We start from the raw sequence: 21,482 nt of genomic DNA, 5'->3' as shown, positions 1-21,482 counted from the left end.
CCTTCTAATGTACTATTCATAAGGTTGCTGAAAATCCGTCGAAAACATATCATCCTTATCATTATACTTCCCTGGCTTAAAAGCGAGCATCATCGATCTGTCAGGGACAGTGAAGAATGAGGATAGGTGATCATACATGAAAGCGTTTCACTTTGATGATGCATCGCTTAAGCCTGATCCTGTTGAGTTTGCCCATGAGTTTATGTAAAGGAACGAGCAATTGTGTAATCGAAATAAAAATTGTGGTTCAACAGATGGCGAATGTGCAGCTAGTTCATGTGAAGAGCTGCACAACCAGCAGCCTTTTGTGAAGTTACGTTCAACATGTAAGGGGGTGTGGTAAGGCACAAAAGGGGTGCAAAAAGGCAGACTTCTAAGAAACTCGTGCAGTGGAGCTAAATAAGAATGTATATGTAGAGTTTGGGATGAGGACGAGAAAGTACCCGGAATCTAAGACCAGCGATAAGGTGCAAAGTAACTAGATACATAATTGTCTCACATTACAAAGTGAACAAGCACTTATGGAAGTCAAGTGAAATTATAAAATTTGGCAGTTCAAAGCAGAAGGTGAAAAGAAATAAGATAAAAGTCTAGAACGTGTGGCAAAGCGGTAAGTTTAAAAAATGAGCTCACTGCGCGGTGCAGCTAGCCCAGGGAAAAGTGCAAAGAATGTGGGACGAATAGCACGGGAAGCGTTGCGCTACGTAAGCCTCTCCTCAGTCGTAAGCCAAAACGACCTCTTTTAAAAATGTATTTGAAAAGTCTAGCACTCCGTCCTGACGAGAATGCATATTTTCTTCAAGCAGTCTTGCTTGAAACCAGCCCGAACGGAGAAGACGTACACGACCTTCACAAGAAAATTAATAAAGCTGATGCAGTGCAGTCCTAAAGAATTCAGCGCCCAGTCAAGCTAGCAAAAACTGCTTGGGATAATTTGCCATCTCCGCTAAATGAGATCCAAATCAATGATGACAGGGATAAATGCAGGGAAAACTGAAGTCAAGCAAGAATTTTGTGAGATGCGGAATCACTGCCAATGAGAGGTCGCCGACTAAACACATGAAAACTTGTTACGGCACTCAAAATTGTTGGTAAAAACAAAGGAAAATTATCAAACCACTTCTTGAGAGCCGGTTACGCAGAACCCGACAACCATAAAGTATTGAACCGAAAGAGACTACCGAACCTTCAAAGTGACTGTAACGGTCGAACGGTATCTTCGAGTGACGCGTAATACCAGAACCTCCGGGTAGGCAAAACAAAGTCGGAGCTGGGTTTCTATACGGTACTATTAGGGTAAGAGAAATTCACAATTTGTACAAACCTCGACAGTAGATACGCGTCCAAAACAAACAGTCCGCTTGGACTTCAAAAGTGCAAAGCAAGGGAGCAAACAGGCTCCAACGTGCGACAGTCACACGTGCAAAGTCAGATACAAATGGCCGGATGACCTCAAGGCCAAATGGGTGAAGTGGTAAGGACAAACAAACGTCAGTTCATATATACACACTAAACACAAAAATGGGGCGGGGGTTACAAATGGGGGCATAATAAACGTGGGGAATTTCATTGTCAACATAACGGATGATACACCGCCCGCCAAATTCTCCACGTTGATACAGCGGGCGCCCCGGTTCTTGCCTACTACCTACGCTCAGCTCCAATCTACGGTACCCCATCAGCCACCGACACGAATGGTCCGAGTCCACTCCTGCCACAAGTGCCGACTTCGATGGTGTACAAGCCTATTCGCGTCCCTCCAGTAAACACACCTTTCTCTCTTAAGAACGCCGCCCGCCGTTCTAACATGCAGGGTTCTAACTAAGCCATCAGGGCTCGCCTCACAACTATCTACTACCCCTAGAGGCCATTTCTCACGAGGCAGGTCCTCACCAGAAACCAGAACTAAGTCCCCTCGTTTCAATTCTTGAGTTGCTCTGAGCCACTTGGTACGCATCTGCAACGTTGGCAGATATTCCCTTATCCAACGACGCCAGAATACGCCAGCAAGATAATTGACCTGTTTCCAACCGGCATGGTATCGCGAAGCCAAGCCGTCGCGACCGGGTACCGCAGGACAGCACTGCATCAGCAACAAACTGTTTGGAGTAAGCGGCTCCAAATCGTTGCTGTCTGATGATAGCGGGACTACAGGTCTGTTATTGAGAATCCGTTCGGCCTGTATGAGAAGCGTGTTCAGTTGTTCATCGGTCAAACACTGTTCCCTACATATACATAAAAGTATACGTCGTACCGACCTGATTATACGCTCCCACACACCGTCACGATGGCTAGTTGCTGGTAGATTGAAGTGCCACTGTATATCCATAGTCAAAAGTCGGTCTGATATTTTGCTCAGGCTCCAGAGCTTTATATCATCCCGAAATTCCCTCAGTGCGCCAACAAATTTCGTACCATTATCACTGTATATATCGGTGGGCTTACCACGTCTACCAACGAAGCGCATCAAACATTGTAGGAATGAATCTGTCGACAGGTTGCCAGCCATCTCCGAAACAGGTGACAATTTTTGTAAGCTGCCGTTTTGAGTCCGATTGCGGGAACGCTTTGCATCCAGTACAGGAGCGTTAATCTGATGCAGCTCTCGTGCAAAGTGAGCAGATTGCACCATCTTTATCAAACAATTACGTGCTTGGCGGAGTTCGGATACTCTGATAACACCGGAAGGTAAAGCCTCCTTTCTCGCTCTGCCCTTCTTAATCAATAGACGTTGCCTGTAATGCAGTAACCAAGCCACGACCTTCGGTAGCTTCATCCAACAGGAGGACCAAGACATTAATGGGCACATGACATCATTTCCCTCCCGTCGGTTAGCCTGTGCTACAAGGCTCTTCAGAGCGTCTCTATCACAGGGGTCAACCTTGACCTGTAGCAACATCCCTTTAATGTCGGCTGCCACAGCAACTTGCTCTAAACGAAAGCCCACCATAACATTTACAAGTTTTGTGGTTAAATCGGGGCCCTGATACAGGTGGTCGTTTAGGGACACACCATGACATTTGGCAGCGCAGTCAGATACGATCCGAATCTTATCTGGCTTTTTTGGGTTAATAACCTGATGATGTGGGAGATACCACTGCTTTGAATTTAATGACAATGTGGAGGCATCCGCCACCCGTTCAATGTATCTTTTCTCCATGTATGCGCGAAGCACCTTATCGTACTTTCCGTGTAAAACACGATCCTTGCACAGTCTAGTTTTCAGATTACCTAGACGTTTTCTAGCCACCTGGAAGTTATCGGGTAGGGTAAGTGCGTTATCTTTCCATGGGAGCGGTAGCTGATAATGCCCACTTACTCGCACTGCACTAGTCTCCGCTATCAACAGTGCTCTTTGATCCTCTAAAGAGAGACTAGTGTTCGATGCTGAAGTGTCTGCGAATTCCGAGTTGTACAGTCGCTGCAAATGCTCCTGGATGCCCTGACTACACCCGGTTATACAATGACTGACGACCTTCTGCTTCGTTCCGTTTTTCATCGGACCAAGGAGCATCCAACCTAGTAAAGTTTTCACAGCAAACGGCTGTTTTTTACCCCCCAGACGCTGGTCGAAGACCCAGTGCGCTTCGGATACGTCGCAACCAATAAGGATTCCCACATCGTCTTCCGTCAGTCGAGTACTGTCGAGTACTGCAACGGTCGAACGGTATCTTCGAGTGACGCGTAATACCAGAACCTCCGGGTAGGCAAAACAAAGTCGGAGCTGGGTTTCTATATGGTACTATTAGGGTAAGAGAAATTCACAATTTGTACAAACCTCGACAGTAGATACGCGTCCAAAACAAACAGTCCGCTTGGACTTCAAAAGTGCAAAGCAAGGGAGCAAACAGGCTCCAACGTGCGACAGTCACACGTGCAAAGTCAGATACAAATGGCCGGATGACCTCAAGGCCAAATGGGTGAAGTGGTAAGGGCAAACAAACGTCAGTTCATATATACACACTAAACACAAAAATGGGGCGGGGGTTACAAATGGGGGCATAATAAACGTGGGGAATTTCATTGTCAAAATAACGGATGATACAGTGACCATATCTGTGCTTGAGTCCAGCCAAAGCTACTTCATTCGCGGGAAATGGTTCTTAACCTATTTCAAGATAGGAACCATCCATAGCTTTGGGGCTGAGAAAGGAAAGTTACTAACGTTAAATGGTGTTTCCATGTACTACTTCGTTTTTCCTTTAAAAGCGCTCCTCCTTCTTCATGGACGACAACAGTCGCCCGCCAAATTAGAAAAAACTGCCAATCCTTCATCACCCGACATCCACGGGCATACTGGCCTTGTTTTCTTGCTGCGCAAAATGACAAAATGCGTTCCGCGGTGGACCATTCGAAGTCATCCTATTGTAGGCAACGTAGTGGCTTTGGTGCTAAACAAATCCCCTCTGAACCATCCTTGTTTGTGTACGTATGTCACGTACACGAACAGACTGACATTAGCCAAAGATAGAGGACCCAATATGGAGACTGTGTTTGTCAAATTCTGTCATGCTGTCGATTAAGTTACACAATATTCGCTGTTTCAAAGGCTGATAATGTATAGAATACAAGGAGAGAAGCCGCGCTGGCTCAAGGCATTCCCCTTAGGTGGAACTGACTTAAAGTCAGATTGTTCTACACTATCCCGCTGAAGTATCCTTGGAGCCCCATAAGGCTCCATATTACAATCACCACACTTCCTGATTATCGCTCACTGGTTCTCACGCAGGTTACTCTACTGTTTCCGAACGGATCAACAACTTGGAATTTCAAGGCCAGGGAACTCAAACGGATGTTGATACTTCAAAGTACTGGCGCCGTGCCGCATCCAGCAAATGAAAGTGAGGTTACGGAATCTACGGAGTTTTCGGCACTAGCACCTAATTGGTATGAACTTACACGAACAACCACCTTTCCGTGTTTTTGTGGTGAGTGTGCAATTCATCATGGTTACCCCGAATTAGAAAATAGTGTTCAACATAATATGACAGTTCAATTTGCCGAAAAATGTGAGCCGCTCAGACTTTTATCTACGCTGCGTGTAGTTTTGTGCCCTTAGATATCGTGAAATTTGCTCCAGGCTACAATAAGCTCGTTAGAATGAAGATGAACTAAAGTTGTATTGGTATTTCTGTGCTTGTGTGAACCTATAGGGGAGTATGTTTATTGGAAACTCACGAGGCGTAGGAGACGGCAATTACCACATTAGGGAGGCTCATCACTCTCCACCAATTAGCACAAACTTTATAGCAGTTAATGCTCTCAGAACACAACTTTTCTTGTAGTAGTTCAAAAATTTACCAAAAGCATACACCTTTTATGAGAATAGGTTGAGTCTTCCCGGACAAACTGTGATATCACCCCGAGATCACACTGGCCATATTTACCGACAGCATGCGCAGATTAACTATTGCGTTAAATAATTGTCACTCCGCAGCCAGAACAAGGGTGTTATTGTCTCTTTGGTGTCATGACGATCTATAATGAGTTGCTGAATACAATGCTTACCCCTCTGAATGTACGCGAATCCTCCAGTTTTCAGTTGGGTTTTCTCTGAGAATCTCCCATTACTCGCGCCATACAGAAAAACGATCTTGGTTCACGTTCATCACCAACATGCTTTCTGTGGTTTTGATGCGAATTTCAGCTGACGTTGCTCATACACAAAAGCTGAATAAACCTAACCCACGTGATCAGCCTGATTCCATCCTTCTCATCAGTGAAAAGTCAGGGGTCCAGATGAAAGGGAATGAAACGTTTGGCAAGTGGGCGAATTTTGACAGAACTGTTAAAGGTTATTGGGATGCATACACTTCATTGAGTCATAGCGTCATAAGATGAACGAGATGAATTTCCGATTTGCCAAAATGCCCATCCTAAATCTGCTAAGAACTGGGCGATTCCATTACTCACTTCACAAATTAGGCCTTTTAGGGGTGGCATTCTCGTACAGTTGTGCATGTGTGGCTTCCTTTTAAAACGGTGGTTCTTATTTTAAACGCAGTGGAATGTCTTTGCCTCGATGTATTTTGGAAATCAGGCCACAAGGGTTACGAAACCGGCTGGAGAATTAAAGGGTGAAAAAGTCATTTGGGGTTCGAATTCTGATTTTTCAATTCGTGTAACGAAAAACATGCTGCTCAGTTTTTGTGAGTTTGCCGTTCCCGTGAAAAATCATGGAACCAAACGGTCCGATATAACGCTGACACTGCTGTACATGTTCCTTGCGTTGTTTTAGGTGTCAAAAATTGGCACGTGCAGGTTTGTGGACATCTAACGCAGCACGACGCCGTTCTTCTTAGGTAGAGGTTTTTTACTGGTAATCAGCGATCTGTCGTCAAATGCTCAGGGAATATTCAGGAATCTGCATGCGGTGGACTTTTAACTTTAAGTGCTGTGCATAGGGATAAATTCGTAAGTTTTAGGCAACGTACATGATGTATTCTGCGTTTGTGTCGACAAGATCACTGTGCATTGAGTGAGAATTTCGCAATCACTTCTTTTGAGGAGTCACAGGAAAAAAAGACTGAAACCCTGATTGTACATGGACTTCTTACTTGCGAGTGGTGTACTGCCACTGGGTCCTGGGGTAAGGGACGAATCACGGCTTAGTGAGGCACAGTATTTCTAGGTTGTGGCGGAATTTGTTTGCTAGTGGGATGACAAAACGTATCGTCTAACGGAATATGGGTTGGCGCCTGTCATAATGCGTGGGTGCTTTGCTATGCTCGCGGGTACTCTCATAGCTTCGGTTGTACAAAATCAACGCTGGATGACAGCACAGTATAACACAAATCTGGCCGCTCGCGTTTTTCAATAATTTATCTACAGCGAACGCGTTCACTTGATAACTTCCGACCATCAAATCCAAAAGCGAGTAGACCAATTACGCGATGAGGAGACGTGTGCATCTTTTACACAGAAATGGATGACCATACGTCCTCTATCAATGCCATCATATTGCTACACAGCCTGAGCCTAAACACCAGAGCTGCACTGCTCCAAAGGTGCTCAATTTAACCGACTAGTCGTATGTGTAAAATTATCACTTACGACGTCCGAGACACCTCAGAATTGCGCGACCTGCTGCGTCCTGATAAAAATATGCAGCTGGTTTGATCCTCTAAATTATCTTGCCACTTCATAAAAGTGACTAAAATTATCAGGTAATTTAGACCATTTAATCGACCTACAAATTTCATGTGTAGTCGTTTTTCTGGTCATCAGGCGTAAGCGAATCGTGTGGTTTATATTTTAGCGGATAATTGGTGACTAGATGCTTTGGGGGAACTTACGGTAATACCCCTGAAATCCATACCCATGCCATTCTAGCAAATAATTTCCTGCGGCCAGATTCAAATGATCATCGTGGAACTGTTTGATCATTCTTTCCTGAAAAACTTCTGATACAACGACCCTTTCAGCAAACAACATGGAACCCCCAAATTATGGTTGTACTTCCTGGCGATTAGCGCACTGAAAAACTTTCGGTTTGACGCTCTTTCTGTGCCAGCCAGGTTGGGTAAATTTAATGAGATTTTGTGGGGCGTAGTCGCGTTTAGTTGCCTTTTGAATTGTAGCCATGTCTAGTGGGAGGACTCGGATAGCGTCGGTGATAACCCAGGTGAAGTTCGATCCTTGCGGTCGCTTTAACGGCAACGACCACAGTGTGAGATCCAAAATGGGTGACTGTTTAGCATTTAATAGAAACTTGTACCCTAAACAAGTAATGGATCACCACTGCAACTGAAATATACTTTGAAGAAGCTTCTGATTCATCAGTGGAACGGAAGTTGAACTAAGATGCATTTGTCAAAATTATGTACTTCAAAAGATAATGGCTCAGACTTCGTTTTCGTACTGGCAATATTTAATTTCGGCTAGAGTATGTGAGGGAGCCACATGCACGAATGCTTTTTTCGATCTATCGAGATGTTGCGGCGCCGTCGCCCTAATTAGATGCATCCGATGCCACGTAAAGTGGTAGTTTAGCATCGAAATGCGCTCAAAGAAGATTTGAGAGAAGAAATACTTTGATTCTTTCAAAAGACCGTTGACATTTTGCCGTTCATTTCCATTTAGCATTTTTAGTCAACAATCGATTAAACGCGGTTCTTGTGCGATGAAGCTTTGTCAAAAACGCACTGTGATGATCGGACAGAGCCAAGATTATGAAGTCGGTAAGTCCGACAGTGGTGGAATCGCTCTGATTGTTACTACGATGCCAGGATCGGGCCCTCGACCAGAATGGCCAATAATAAAACCAATGCACATGCTTTTCGACTTGGTGACGATGTACATTCCAATGTGGACTCGGAAGTCATGCTCACAAATCCGTGAGGACCTTTTCCAGCTTGGAATGAAATTCTTGTTCCACCGACAATATCATCCAAGTAAGCGGCGGAACCAAGAATATCAGCCAAAATTCTGCACTTGAGCTGCTGAAAAATAGTAAAATCAGCCTTCGGTCCAAATCGAAGATGGTTGTATTGGGACCGCTTTTTGGGCGTGTTATTCGTCAACAGCTTCTTAGGTTCTAGCATGACAGAAACCTGTAGGTGGGCGTCTACTAAATCAAGCTTCGCGAGGTATTTACACCCGTTTAGTTTTGCACAGAGGGAGTATACCGACTCGCCTCCAGCCCGGCATTCATATCTGTCAAAAGGTTAGCTCGAAGTTGGATGGGTTGATTTGATTTTTGAACGAGGAAAACGGGTGTCGCCCAACGTGGGTAATTAAACAATTGGACCGCACAAGCTGCTTGAAGCCTATTCAGCCCTTACTCTACAAGAGTGCTGTGGATATCAGTATCCCAAGAAGCCTATTATCTCTCGAAGTGTTTTCAATTTTTATTTTCTAAAATTTAGGATTCTATGAATTTCGAGCTTTCCGCCAGGTCTCGTTTCTCTCCCATCGGCCGGTCCGACGTTGTGCGTGCTAACGAATATATATATGTATATATTCAACGACGCACGGAAGGAGCGCTGCTGTTGTACTACGTCCATGGTTGAGAACGATTTTTCTACGGTCCGTTCTTCTTCTGCCTGCACTAGAATTGGTTGATAATGATAACGATAATGGCTTCGTATCATAGCTAAGGATTTATGCGCTCACTCTCAGGTCGCGCAAAATCGTTGATCGTGCCCTTTTGGATACATAGCACTTTGGCGACGAGGTGTGGGTCCCGTAGTGGACTCCGCTTGAGCATTGTCTTAAGTTCGTCGAAATGCTTACGTAGATGAGTGTTCTTGCTCCTAGTGCTTAGTCTGCTCCAGCCCCAAGTCAGCAGGTTGACGGAAGTTAGCGTAGCAGAGCAAAATCGCGAACTTCACTTTCAACACATGGTTCAAACGCTAAGAGGACGTATTCCGAGTCTTTGCACAGAAACTCCACTTCTTGCGTTGTGAACTTAGCCCGGCAGAGATAGACAACTAGCGCAATCTGATTCTACCCCAAACCCGCGCGACAGGTCTTCTGATGTGACGGTGTATACTTTGATGTAAACCTTTGAGGGAAAATAATAATAATATTTATTCCCAACCAATGGGTACCATACCGTCGGGCATGATCATAGAATTACATTCAGAATAAAGGCATGACTGGTGGGGTTTCTGATTAATGGGAGTTTCCTGGAAAAGGGAAAGTGGCGTAAACAGTAAACATTAATGAAGTAGAGTTCATCACATCTGAGGTGGCATGGGTAGGGATCCAAAATTACAAGGTCTCTTTATGTCCTATGGAGAACATATCAGATAGCACGAGATCTAAACGTTAGGGTTTAAAAGTGGCGGGCAAAGAAAACAATACAACTGAGGGCATGACAAAGAGCTTCCCGACTGGAACGTGACAAAAACAAAAACTTCAAACTACAGGAAGTGTAGGGCCGGACTAATGGATATGAAGAGGCAGCAGGGCTGCCACGAATGGCAGGCCGGTTTGAACTAAAGCCCGGAACCGTCACTAGGGCTTCATGGCCTTGGGCTGAGTGGCGGATGGCCACGGAATGCTATGTGGGGGTGGTGTAATGGGGTAAAAATGTAGTACGGACAAATGGTAGCAGGAAACGCAGAATTACAGTGTGCAGTGAAGCTTGTGCGACCCACTAGTGTTGCAGATGGAGCAGGGTCGAGTGTGAAAGTTACTTTGGAAACGAGTTCACGCAGGCTGACCAATAATTGACTGAGATGGTAAGGAGTACGAATAAAAGCCGCCGAGATCCTTACATCTGGCAGAAGGTTCGGCAGATTGCAATGAACGCCTTCCGGTGGTGGCCGGGAACAAAAGAAGGTTGATTGTGGTTGTCGGTATGGGAACCAGTGAGCGAGAGGGCCTGGACAAAGTAAGAGGGGAACAATTGCGGGTATGCTGTCAAACCGGGTATTCCAGCGCCGTACCACCACTGCACTGAAGTACTTCTGTTTCCAGACAGCCCCGTGATGGACGTCGTGAGATGTGCAGTCTTGTTGTTGTTTTCCCTTTTTTCAGATCGGGATCCCTTTCTTCGTGATGCACAAATCGGGTGGAGTTGACAACGGCCAAACAGATAGTCCATAGCGCGCATTACCACGGGTCGAGGCATGCACTAATTTGCACGGCAGAGAACCGTATAGATTCTGTGTTCATAACGCGGTATTGCTTTTAAATTTGTTTCAGAAAAATCAGACCAAATTTTTTGATGCAATTTGGCATCGTCAATGGTGGGTGTGAAGGTCAAAAATTGAGATCACAGACGACACTCACTGGGTCGTGTTACGCCGCCGCTGCCGAATAGAACCTCTTTGGTCTTGTCTATTTCGACCGTCTTGGTGTGACATATCATAACCAGTTACGCTTGCAATATGATCGGTTAACCCGTGGCAATTGTAGATCAGTTCGCTAATATCCTTCGGCGCTTCGCTAAGGTTATCAAGCTTGGTCCTGGTCACTCTTGTATCACAAAGGCAACCCCTCGACTCGAACAAGAAGATACTTCAGGTGTCGGCCCCAAGGGACCGGTTCCGTCATCTTGCCACATTTTGACGCGCAACTCAAGCACCTCGATGTGCGCTGGCCAGCTGTCTCTGAAAGTCGAACGTCACATCATTTGGATGGATGTGTCACGTGCAGGACACGGACCAAACGAAGTCATGCCCCGATTGGTCAGAATGTCAGCCAATCCGGATCGAGCATCTTTGATCCGACGCTTTTCGCCCCCTCACGGAGATTCAATCGCTACCTTGTGGAACGCCCTGTGAATACCCTATAAATACAGTTGTAGCGCTTGTCCTCTGTCTCCATAAATGGCTGCGTAGAGCTACCATAACTTTTGATACACCACAGTGAACGGGGCAGGAAGCCAGGGGACCGATACAGAGTTGCTCGTTCTTCCACAAGTCACAGCACTCTGGCAGCAAGGCATCCCAGTATCGTACTCTGCATGGGTAGTCGAAATCGTTGTGGGTGAACTCGCATTTGTGCTAACTTCCCGACCAGCCTCGACACAGCCCTCAAACGGTGCCCCTAGCTAATGCCGGTGCCCGAATATTTAGTCAACGTTATGAACGGCGGCCATTGTTTCGCCAAGTTTTACACAAGCTTGCAAATCAAAGTTGCGTCGGACTTCCAATATCTGCGATCTCTCATCAGTTGGCGGATACCATCCTCTCTGGCACTCAAGGTGTGGGCGAATACCTGAAACATGTGCTGAATGCTGCCGCCTCTCCCGATAAACTGTGCACGCAAATCAATAGGTTGTTTCAACCCGTCCAGGAAAACGGCCTCCTCCCCCTTCCTGAATAGTATCAGTTCTTCATGACAGACGTTCAGTATCTGGGGTTCATCTTCGGTATACACGGTCGAAAACCTGTTCCCGAGACCGTGAGAGGAATTCAACAGATTCCGGCTCCCAAGGATGTTACTAATCTTCTCTCATTCTTGGGTTTTACCGGCTACTATTCTGCATTTTTGCCTGCATGGAGTGTCTGGCTAACACTCAATTGCCTTCCAAAGAAGGACGAGGCTTGGCCAGAAGAACGTGGAACTACTTTCTGCCAGCTCAGGTCCATACTCAGCTCCGAACTGTCGCAGTACGATCACAAGCCACCGATTGTCGTAGCAGCTGATGCTTCCATCAGTTGCAGGGTCGGGTATTACCGGCTTTTTGAGTCTGTTCTATTCCTTTGGATTTCTGTCCACCACACTTCACGGTCGGCTTACGTGTTCGCCCCCACTCGACGTTTGATAATTCACTGCAGCAAGTTATGTTCCGGGCCTGCTGGGATATTTCTCAGAGATTTAGGGAGTGCCAGATTCGGTCTGATATCCGGTGCTTCAGTGAGCCTGGTTGTGCCGTGCGACAGGAAACATTCCTAGCACTGTGCAATCTTATCCCATTATGAGTTAGCATCTGGTGGTGAACCCTATGGAAGAGACTCCAGAAGACGATCCCGGAAGGTTCGGCTAACATCCGGATCTGCCAGTCTTTCAGTTGCCGGACGATTGGTCCGCATTTTGCGTGGCTCTCAAAAATATATGAAGAAACGACTCCGGACGAGCGCGTGGTTGGAACCCATAAATGTGTTCCACAACGGCCGGCAGTCAGTTATTGATTCACATCATCGTTGACTGATGGCACCTTGAATGATTTGAGTTCGTGGTCAGAATGCTGTTGGGGGTCACCATGCGGCTAGACGACTTCGAGTATCGCAATTTTCCGCACGCACCGAGGTTACTCCATGTCGAACTCCTAAATGAGTCTCAGATACGTTAAGCGTTCAAATCTCTGGCACTCACCACGATATCTGAGTTTTTGTCTTGCCACAGTAGGGCATTCAGGGCATCATAAAAACTGTCTCTGATGGGGTTGGACCTACAATCGGTTGGGGCGTATACATACACAACAAACAGACATTTACCAACTTGCCACTTGTGAGACGCCTTCACAGAATTTGCCAGACAAACCGCACAGAGGCGACTATCAACAGGTATCTAGTCAAGCAAGGATACTTGTTCGTTCAAAGTAGGGGGTGAGTCCTCAGTCCTCATCCAGATCTGTTTGCGTGCATTTGGGAAAAATGTCTGTAGAAGACAGCTACCAACATTGTGCTACCGCTTCCAACCCCATTTGACAGCCAATCTCAGGGTGACGACAACTGATGAATCGTAGAGATTCTGTTTGCCACGAAGGTACTATAGCGAGTGGCAGTATTTCGTATTTAGTAAAGCACCATAGTGGAGTCCGTTCAGTAAGTTGTTCTTGTGAACGAAATGCCTGCTTCTTTCCGCAGTTCTTCCGCTACCCTTGCGGCTAGTCGCGAGGCATTCAACTCAAGCCTCGGCACTGTTACAGATTTCAAAGGTGCCACTATAGACTTGGCGTATATCAGCATGCGTGTGAATTTATCGGGTTCGACGCACCAGCGACAATACCCAACCACACCATACCCCGCTTTAGAGGCGTCACTGAATATATGCAAACCTACATTTGCATCATAAATGTCAGCAGGTTTTACGCAACGGGGTATTTTTAGTTCGTCTAATGGCTTTATACTTTTCAACCATCTCTTCCACTCTCTGAGTCTTCATCGCTCTGTTTTTCATCCCAATGTAATTGCTTCTTACACAGCCTTTGTAACAGTATTTTTGCTGGCAGAAGCAAAGGGGCTACCAAACCCAAAGGATCAAACAGGGAGGAGATCGAAGACAGTATCCCTCGTCGAGCGATTGGTCGATCGGGAAAAACAAAGGTGAAGCGGAATTCATCCGCTTTAGCATCCCATCGTAAACCCAACGTCCTTTCGACTGTCTGAAAGGCTTCAATGGAAAGCACCGATGACGAGACATCCGACTCACACACCTCACTCAAGAGAGATTCTCTATTGCATAACCATCTTCTTAAGTGGAAACCACCCTTTGATGACACTCGACTAAGCTCACGCACAAATCTGTGAGCCACAATCACATCCGGCAGTGATGCCAAACAATCAACGTAGAAATATCTATCCACTAATTGTTTCACTTCAGTCATGCAATTCAATCCCCTGTCTGAGATTGTCTATCTCAAGGAGAAAATGGCACAAAATGGCGAGGACGTGACTCCAAGCTGATGAACTATCATTCGCAATTGCTTGGGCTCGCCGGCCAAGTCTTCCGAGTCCCACCATAAGACACGTAATGCACCCCTGTCGCTCTCGGGAACCTTTACTTGGATGAACATTTCGGAAATGTCTGCAGCCACAGCCACATAATCACTCCGGAAGCGCAAGAGAACTCCCAACAAATTCGCAGTAGTGTCGGGAACTTGATACGATCTATCGTTCAGGGATACTCCCTAAAACTTGGCCGCACAACGTAAGACAACTCGTAGCTTTTCTGGTTTTTTTGGGTCCAAGACGGGGTGACGAGATAAATACCACTTTCTTTCGTCCCCTGATTTAGAATGATGAGTGGGTGGAGGTTCGCGGTAGCCCGTAATGATGTTATCGTTCATGCGTTCTCTGTATCGCGCTAACAAAGTCAGATCCTTTGCAAAACGCCTCCTCATATATTGCAATCGAGAGTGGGCTAGACGATAATTGTCAGGAAGTCTTTCAGCCGTTCTCCACGGCAATGGTACTTCGTAATGACCATTCTTGAACACTGAAGACTCTTCAGCAATTCGAGGCGCTTCTATGTCTTCGACACTTTGGCATACGCCCGGAGTCACTAAATCGTTAAAATCAGCCTCATACAGAGCCTTTAGATGAGCAGTTATGTCATCATCTTTCATACTTTCATGTTGAACATGTCTCCAGACTCTATGTCCTATGGACAACGAACCAAGTAGAACCCAACTCAAAGGTGTCTTAACAGCATAAGGTTCCTTCTGCCTGCCCAACCTTTTCTCCATAGGCCAATGTGCCTATGGAACGTCTTCTCCTATCAATATTCTCACACGCTTATCAGGAATTTCCACAAAGGTAGTATCCTTCAAGTGATCATATTGGCCAGCCATCTTCGTTGGGCTCATGACCGGTGGGCTGATGGGCAGAGAGCGTATTGCAAAGGCTTGTTCAGCCGCTACAGTCGCGTCTGTATATACCGACTCAAACTCGATTCTGAGACCTATAGCCTCTACATTAGAGGTCCCACTCACTCTCGATAAATTCAAAATTGTTGGAGTGCCGGTCAGACCAACCTCATCAAGCAAGTCCTTCGTAACCAATGTCACATCCGACCCAATATCCAACAATGCGTACGTGAGAACGCTGCCTTGCGGACCATTCACACGAACCAGTAGGACGCCAAGGCAGGTTCCTGATTCCGTCTGAGATGTCGAGTTGCACAAACCAACCGGTGTGGTATCCTCGGCAGTATAGTGGTCAGTATCTCCTCCTGTCACGTTGAAGGCCCGGGTTCGATTCCCGGTCGGGAATCCACTGTTACGGCAATCTGCTTTTTGTGTTTGGGAAACGCGTGCCAATCCACGAAAACGACCAAGAAATCCGAATTCTGGAATCACGTTACTCAACAGATTCTCCTCTGCAGATACCGTAGGGTTACAAAATAAGGCGGTACAATCACCATCCTGAGGATAGACGCAGATCACTTCGCCTCAAAATCGATATCGTCACAACCAAACAGATATCGAGGGCGAACAACCGCAAAAATTACAATGTCCGACCAAAGTCCGTAAGAGTTATAAAAATAGTTCAGTAAAACAAGAAGGTTTCAGTTCATCTGGTCAAGGGGAATAAATATGGGCATCAGCTGTCACATGGGATTGGAAACGGTAGCACAATGTTGGTAGCTGTCTTCTACAGAGGCTGCGTTAGACAACTGGGTAGAGTCGGAAATAGTGATCGTAGTGAGTATGGCATCCACAGGTGGATTAGCTTGGTCCCGATTGTAACTAGATTGGTGGCGTCATTTGTGATTCGTCACGTTATGGGGGCTCGTGAAACACTGACTCGAGTGCAACAAGCTGAATTCCGGTGAATTAGGGGTCATTCACGGATTCACGGATTCACGGATTGATACACAGGATCGAGGCTATTGCCCAAGTCTCCCGGGTCGGTTTTGTTCTTGTCGGTCAGTGGCTGTCGTTCACCTGAAAGGCACAAGTGAAAAAAGGGTGTAGCACTGCTCTTTATGTTCTCAGCGCGGGGCAGAATGCTCGCTAGCGCGAGGATTCGCATAAATAAATGTCTAATAGTGCTTTAAATTGGGTTCGAGAAGGAGCATGTCCATTTGGAGGGCGCTGGCATTGGAACTCCAGGATTTCAAGTCGTCCGGAAAAAGTAAACATGGACTCGCAAGAACGTCTGGGAGGTCGTTGACGTAGGTCAGAAACAGGAGTGGTCCCAAGACGGAGCCTTGAGGAACTCCAAGGGAGACCGGCGCTGAAGAGGAATAGGTTGAGCCTATTCTCACTCGGAATGACCTGTCTGATAGGAACGCCTTGATCCAGCGGAGGATTTTCCCTTGAATTCCGTAAGACTCGAGTTTGTGGAGCAGCGGGACGTGTGGGACCCTATCGAATGCTTTTGAGAAGTCGAAAAATATGGCATCCGATACGAGTCCTTCGTCCTGGGCTTGGGTTAGGCTGTCCATAAACACGAGCATGTTTGTCACGCAAGAACGGTTTGGGAGGAATCCGTGTTGAGCTGGAGATATCAGGTTGCTGGAAGTAAGGTGATCTAGGATGGCTCGCTTCAGAATGCGTTCCATCACCTTGCACGGCACGCTAGTGAGGCTTATAGGCCTATAGCTGCCAGGCGATAGTCGGTCACCAGTTTTGTAGATTGGCGTGACAATCGCTTCCTTCCAAGCAGGGGGAAGGCGGCCTTCGTCAAGCGACTGACGAATCTTCACACCTCATTAGGTGCTAGGACGACGTCATACATATAAGCGACCAGCAATTCTAGTGTTACTGGACTTCCAAGGCGCTTTTGACTCGATTGACCAGTGTGTTCTGCTTGATACAATTGCCACCCAAGGAATGCACCGGATGTTCGTGACCGTAATAAGCCCTTTGTATTCCCATACTTCCGGAAGTGTAACGGCATACGGCGAGATCTCCGAAAGCTGTCGTAGACGAAATAATGTCCGCCAATGTTGGGTTTTGCTGAGCGGTGGCGCAACTCAGTATCGGTCCCTTGGTTTCCTGCCCCGCCCTCTATGGTATACCAAAAGGTATGGTAGCTCTACGCAGCCTTTTATGGAGACAGAAGACAAGTATTACAACTGTATTTATAGGGTAATCACAGGGCGTCCCACAAGGTAGTGATAGAATCTCCGTGAGGGGGCGAAAAGCGTCGGATCAAAGATGCTCGATCCGGATTGGCTGACATTCTGACCAATCGGGGCATGACTTCGTTTGGTCCGTGTCCTGCACGTGACACATCCATTTAAAATGTTATTAGGGAAAGGCTGACCTCCGTACGGTCAGGGATTGCCACTCCGCTTATTCCTGTTTAACTCTGTGATCGATGAAATCACGAGATGAACTATGGAAGATTTCCAAAATCCGATGTCTTTATCTACGAAGAGGAGGATGAAGCACAAGTGTTTTTGGATGAACTGATCAAAGTTATCCCGTCCTTAGGTCTGCACTTTTCAGCCACGAAGTGTAACGTCATACTCCTGAACTTGCAGTCACTTAACGCGCCACTTACAATCCAGGGAGGGGTACTGGAATTTGTGGAGCGTTTTGCCTATCTCTGAAGTCGTGTTAGTTCCAAAAGTAGTTTGACGGATGAGGACAATGCAGGACTCTGCAAGGCCTGGGTTGTCGTTAATTTGAGACACCCTTGGCGTCAAGTGGTGTATCCCTGAACCTCAAGGAACGTGTGTATCATGCTATAGTGCAGGCTGTTTTGTTGTATGGCTGTGAGACCTGGCCTGTTCGAGCGGCGGAACTGAGATGTTTTCAGGTGTTCGACAATCGTTGTCGCAGAACTATAGCTTGTGTGGGTTGATGTCGGCGTATCCTTAACGAGGCAGTTAGAAAGCGCGTTTTCGGTTGTGCAGCGGGTACTTCCACTGAAGAGTGTGTCCAGCACATAAAGCTGCGTTGTTTGGGATATGTGTTGCGCATATCTAGCCATCGTTTGCCGAAGAGAGTGCTGTTTTTCATGCCCAACTCAGAGTGGCGAAAGCGGAGAGGGGACCAACCCTTGACCTGGCGGAGCGAATTACGAAACCTTTTGGTGCTGATTGTGCGGTTGGAGGTTGAGGCACCTCGAAATTCTTGACAAAGGTCAGCATTATGTTCCCCTCCACCCACTCTTTTCCTCCAGATGAACCGTATGGTTCTACGTCAGTGAAGCATCAGTGCCAACATTCATGTTACTGTCTTTGATGTTGATGGTGCTACTCGCCTTCCAGGATGGGGACCGCGTGATCCCCACTGCGACTGGTTAGAGACGCTGCAAGATATGACAGTCAACCGATGGCAATCTTGTCAGTTTTTATCCAGGTTGCCTGAATGAGTGCTTGGAAGTGTGAGCACCTCGGAATGATTGTAATAAGCCAGCACTAAATCCCTTCCCCGTCTACTCTTATACTTTCCTTAACAGTAAGGTTTTTAATCAAATCATGGTTGTACGGCATTGAAGCATCGGTTTTGAACACTGATTTCATGATGATAATGATGATGATAAAGATGACGATGGTGGTGAGGATGACGATGGTAGTGATTCAGCTCCAGTTGCTTCCAAGAGTTCTTTGGGAGAAATGCAATCACGCACGTCCGTTCGTCCCCGTGCCACCCGCAGTCAAACTACCAGGTAGAACGTTCTGTCAATACGTTCAAGCGGGCGTTCCTCCAATATCGAGGGTAGGGGACATCCGTCGAAGTTATTCAGAGATTACTTCGGGGCTATCGGACCACTCAAGATGCATCTTTGAAAGTCCGGAAGTCGACAGCTGAAGCACCACTAGGCCGAAAATTGCGGACTGTCAATTTGGTCATGGAGGGCGAGATAATTCAGTGGTTAGAGTACGAATTTACTGACCGGAAGGTCCGTAAGGATCCGAGCTCTGCCTCTCCACTACCCTCATATGGGCTTGGGTACCTTGGCAGTTTCCCAACCTTCGTGCTGTCTTTCTGGCGGCATGGCACCAATTTTTTTATTTTGTAGGTCTGTGAGTTGCGACTGACGACCCCGTTCGTCCTGCATAGATTTTCCAAACAATGTCTGCGCGTCATCTGGCGCTGGCGTCTTGGAATCAGTCTTCAAGCCTCGACGGCTAATCTATCTGGCTGCCTTCAGTGTCCGAATTCTGAAGCAACCAGGTCAACAAGCGGCTGGTGCTTTCACACTAGACTCGCTTGGGATTGATTTGTGTTGTGCATCAGAAACAATAATTCAAGATACAAGCACAATGGTTGAGCTGACCGCCTCATCACTCTCCACTCGCTTCCGGCTGCGTATCTTTGATGATGCAAGGGCTGCCGTGGCAGGATGTGTAGGGTTTGGATCGTCCTGAGTCACGGGGCGGAAAGATCCTTGCTCGACTGGATACCCATCGGTAGTTACCTCTGCGCGGTCCGTCTGGCAACGCCTGTAGCAGTCTCACAAGGGGGTAGTTGACTGATGTCTGTTTGTCGTGTCTGCTCACGTCCCAGTTGACTGTAGCCCTGGGACCATCAAAGACAAGTTTTATGACGCCCTGAATGCCCTGTTGCGGCGCGCTCAATCTCATATCGTGGTTTCCGGGGATCTGAATACATAAATGGAACGTCTTAGTGCATCTGAGACTCAATTAGATGGTCGAAATGAATTGGACTGGGTATGTACGGACAATGGTGAACTATTGCTTAAGCTGTGTACTAACCACAGGTCGTTTCTATGTGGTACTGACTTCCGGAATATAGCCAAAGTTGTCTAGCCACATTGTGTCCTCCAGTGGCATGCTGCTTGCGAGCCCAAATCGATGACGTTGCCATCAGTTACAGATAGCGCGGTTCAGTAACTCGCTATCGGTCGGGGCGAGATAGCCCAAGTTTTTAGAGCGCGAATTTACTGACCGGAAGGTCCGTGGTTCGAGCCCGACATGTGCCTCTCGACCTTTGCTGTCTAGGCTTCGGCAACCTGGCAGTATCTCAGCACTCGTACAACCTTCGGGTGGCATGGCGGTTAGGTACCGAAAGGGTGCTACAGCTGAACGGTTTTGGCGGTCGTTTTAGAACACATTTGTAGATTCCGACCACGCGTTCGTCCGGAGTCTCTTCGTTTTTCAGAGCTGCATGAGGTACCGAGCAATCGGTTGGCAACTGAGAGACTTCCAGATCAGGATGTTAGGCAGATTTACCCGAATCGTCTTCTAGAGTCTCTTCTTAATGCTACACCATCAGATGTGAATTCATATTGTTGCGATATCGCCACCTCTTTGCACATTTCTGAGGGTTTTGTCTGTGGTACGGCGTACCAGTCCCTCTCACGCACTGGATATCAGACTCCAGCGAAGCTGTTCAAATCTTGTAAAATATCCCGAACGTAACTTGACTCGACGAATCATCAGACGACAAGATAAAGTCAACGTGCGAGCTGGCTGTGAATTATGGAGGACATGGCGTTACTTGTGCTTCGTGGCCATATGGTGGCTCGGAAACATTGATCCGAGAGTAGCAAACTGGATTGTGGCGTGGTGTGTGGTGCGTCGACCAAATCTTCGCACTATGCCCGATCTAAAGCTGCCACCTTGACGTGAGGACATGGCCTTGTGCTTCGTGGCCATATGGTGGCTCGGAAACATTGATCCGAGAGTAGCAAACTGGATTGTGGCGTGGTGTGTGGTGCGTGCGTCAAATCTTCGCACTATGCCCGATCTAAAGCTGCCACCTTGACGTGGTGGTCGGGCTTGAGTGCTGCAATGATCCCGCGGGCTACACTGGCTGGAACTTCGTTCCACCATGCCAGGAAGGCCAAAGGGGAGCAGCGAGACCCCGCACTACGAGTAATCGTGGTACGAGGCGGTCTGGGGGTAAAGTCGTACTGTCCTCTGCAACAGGAGCGTGAAGGCAGTAAGGTGTTTCCCCCAGGCGACCAGCATGTCCGTATTTATGGAAGCAGTGATGCTGCCTTCTCCCGAGGAAGGACGGGTTAGAAGAGGTCGGCCCCAAAAACCGCACACTCCGATCGCCCAACGGTTGACCGTGAATGCCGGCGCATTATCCAATACGGTCGAAATACTTTTAAAACCAAAGAGCCCGAGGCTGCTCAAAAGGCACCTGTTGTGCGCAGCCGCATCAGGAATGAGACAGTAATGCCTTGTTCCCTGCGCCCTCGCTTAGGCCAACCCTCTGCAGCCAAGCAGGTCAGACTATTGAGTCGTCGGCTCCGGGCAGGGTCCCCAAAGAAAACCCAACATTCTCCCACTGCCTCGTGGATCGAACTTTTGAGTCAGAGGCTAGGGTCAGGGTCCCCGAACAAAACCCTACGTCCTCCCACTGCCTTGTGGGTCAGACTTTTGAGTCGAAGGCTCAAGGTGGGGTACCTCAACCAAACCCCCTTCCTCGG

At 47.2% G+C, this 21,482-nt stretch overlaps 1 protein-coding gene across 1 annotated transcript in view; it reads right to left on the bottom strand.

The window, feature by feature from the left end:
• Window positions 1–15,544, bottom strand: part of T265_13633 (hypothetical protein) — a gene marked incomplete at both ends in the record, with an annotated part of 99,364 nt that extends 83,820 nt beyond the window's left edge. Inside the window, 2 exons of the mRNA XM_009169824.1 lie at window positions 1,773–3,724; window positions 15,113–15,544. Coding sequence (XP_009168088.1) covers window positions 1,773–3,724; window positions 15,113–15,544 — 2,384 coding nt within the window. The remainder of the gene's footprint in view (window positions 1–1,772; window positions 3,725–15,112) is intronic.
• Between the last annotated feature and the right edge of the window lie 5,938 nt (window positions 15,545–21,482).

The sequence above is a fragment of the Opisthorchis viverrini genome (assembly GCF_000715545.1).
Source record: "Opisthorchis viverrini unplaced genomic scaffold opera_v5_90, whole genome shotgun sequence".
In the NCBI taxonomy this organism is placed as follows: Eukaryota; Metazoa; Platyhelminthes; class Trematoda; order Opisthorchiida; family Opisthorchiidae; genus Opisthorchis; species Opisthorchis viverrini.
This window is presented reverse-complemented; position numbering and strand designations above follow the sequence as displayed.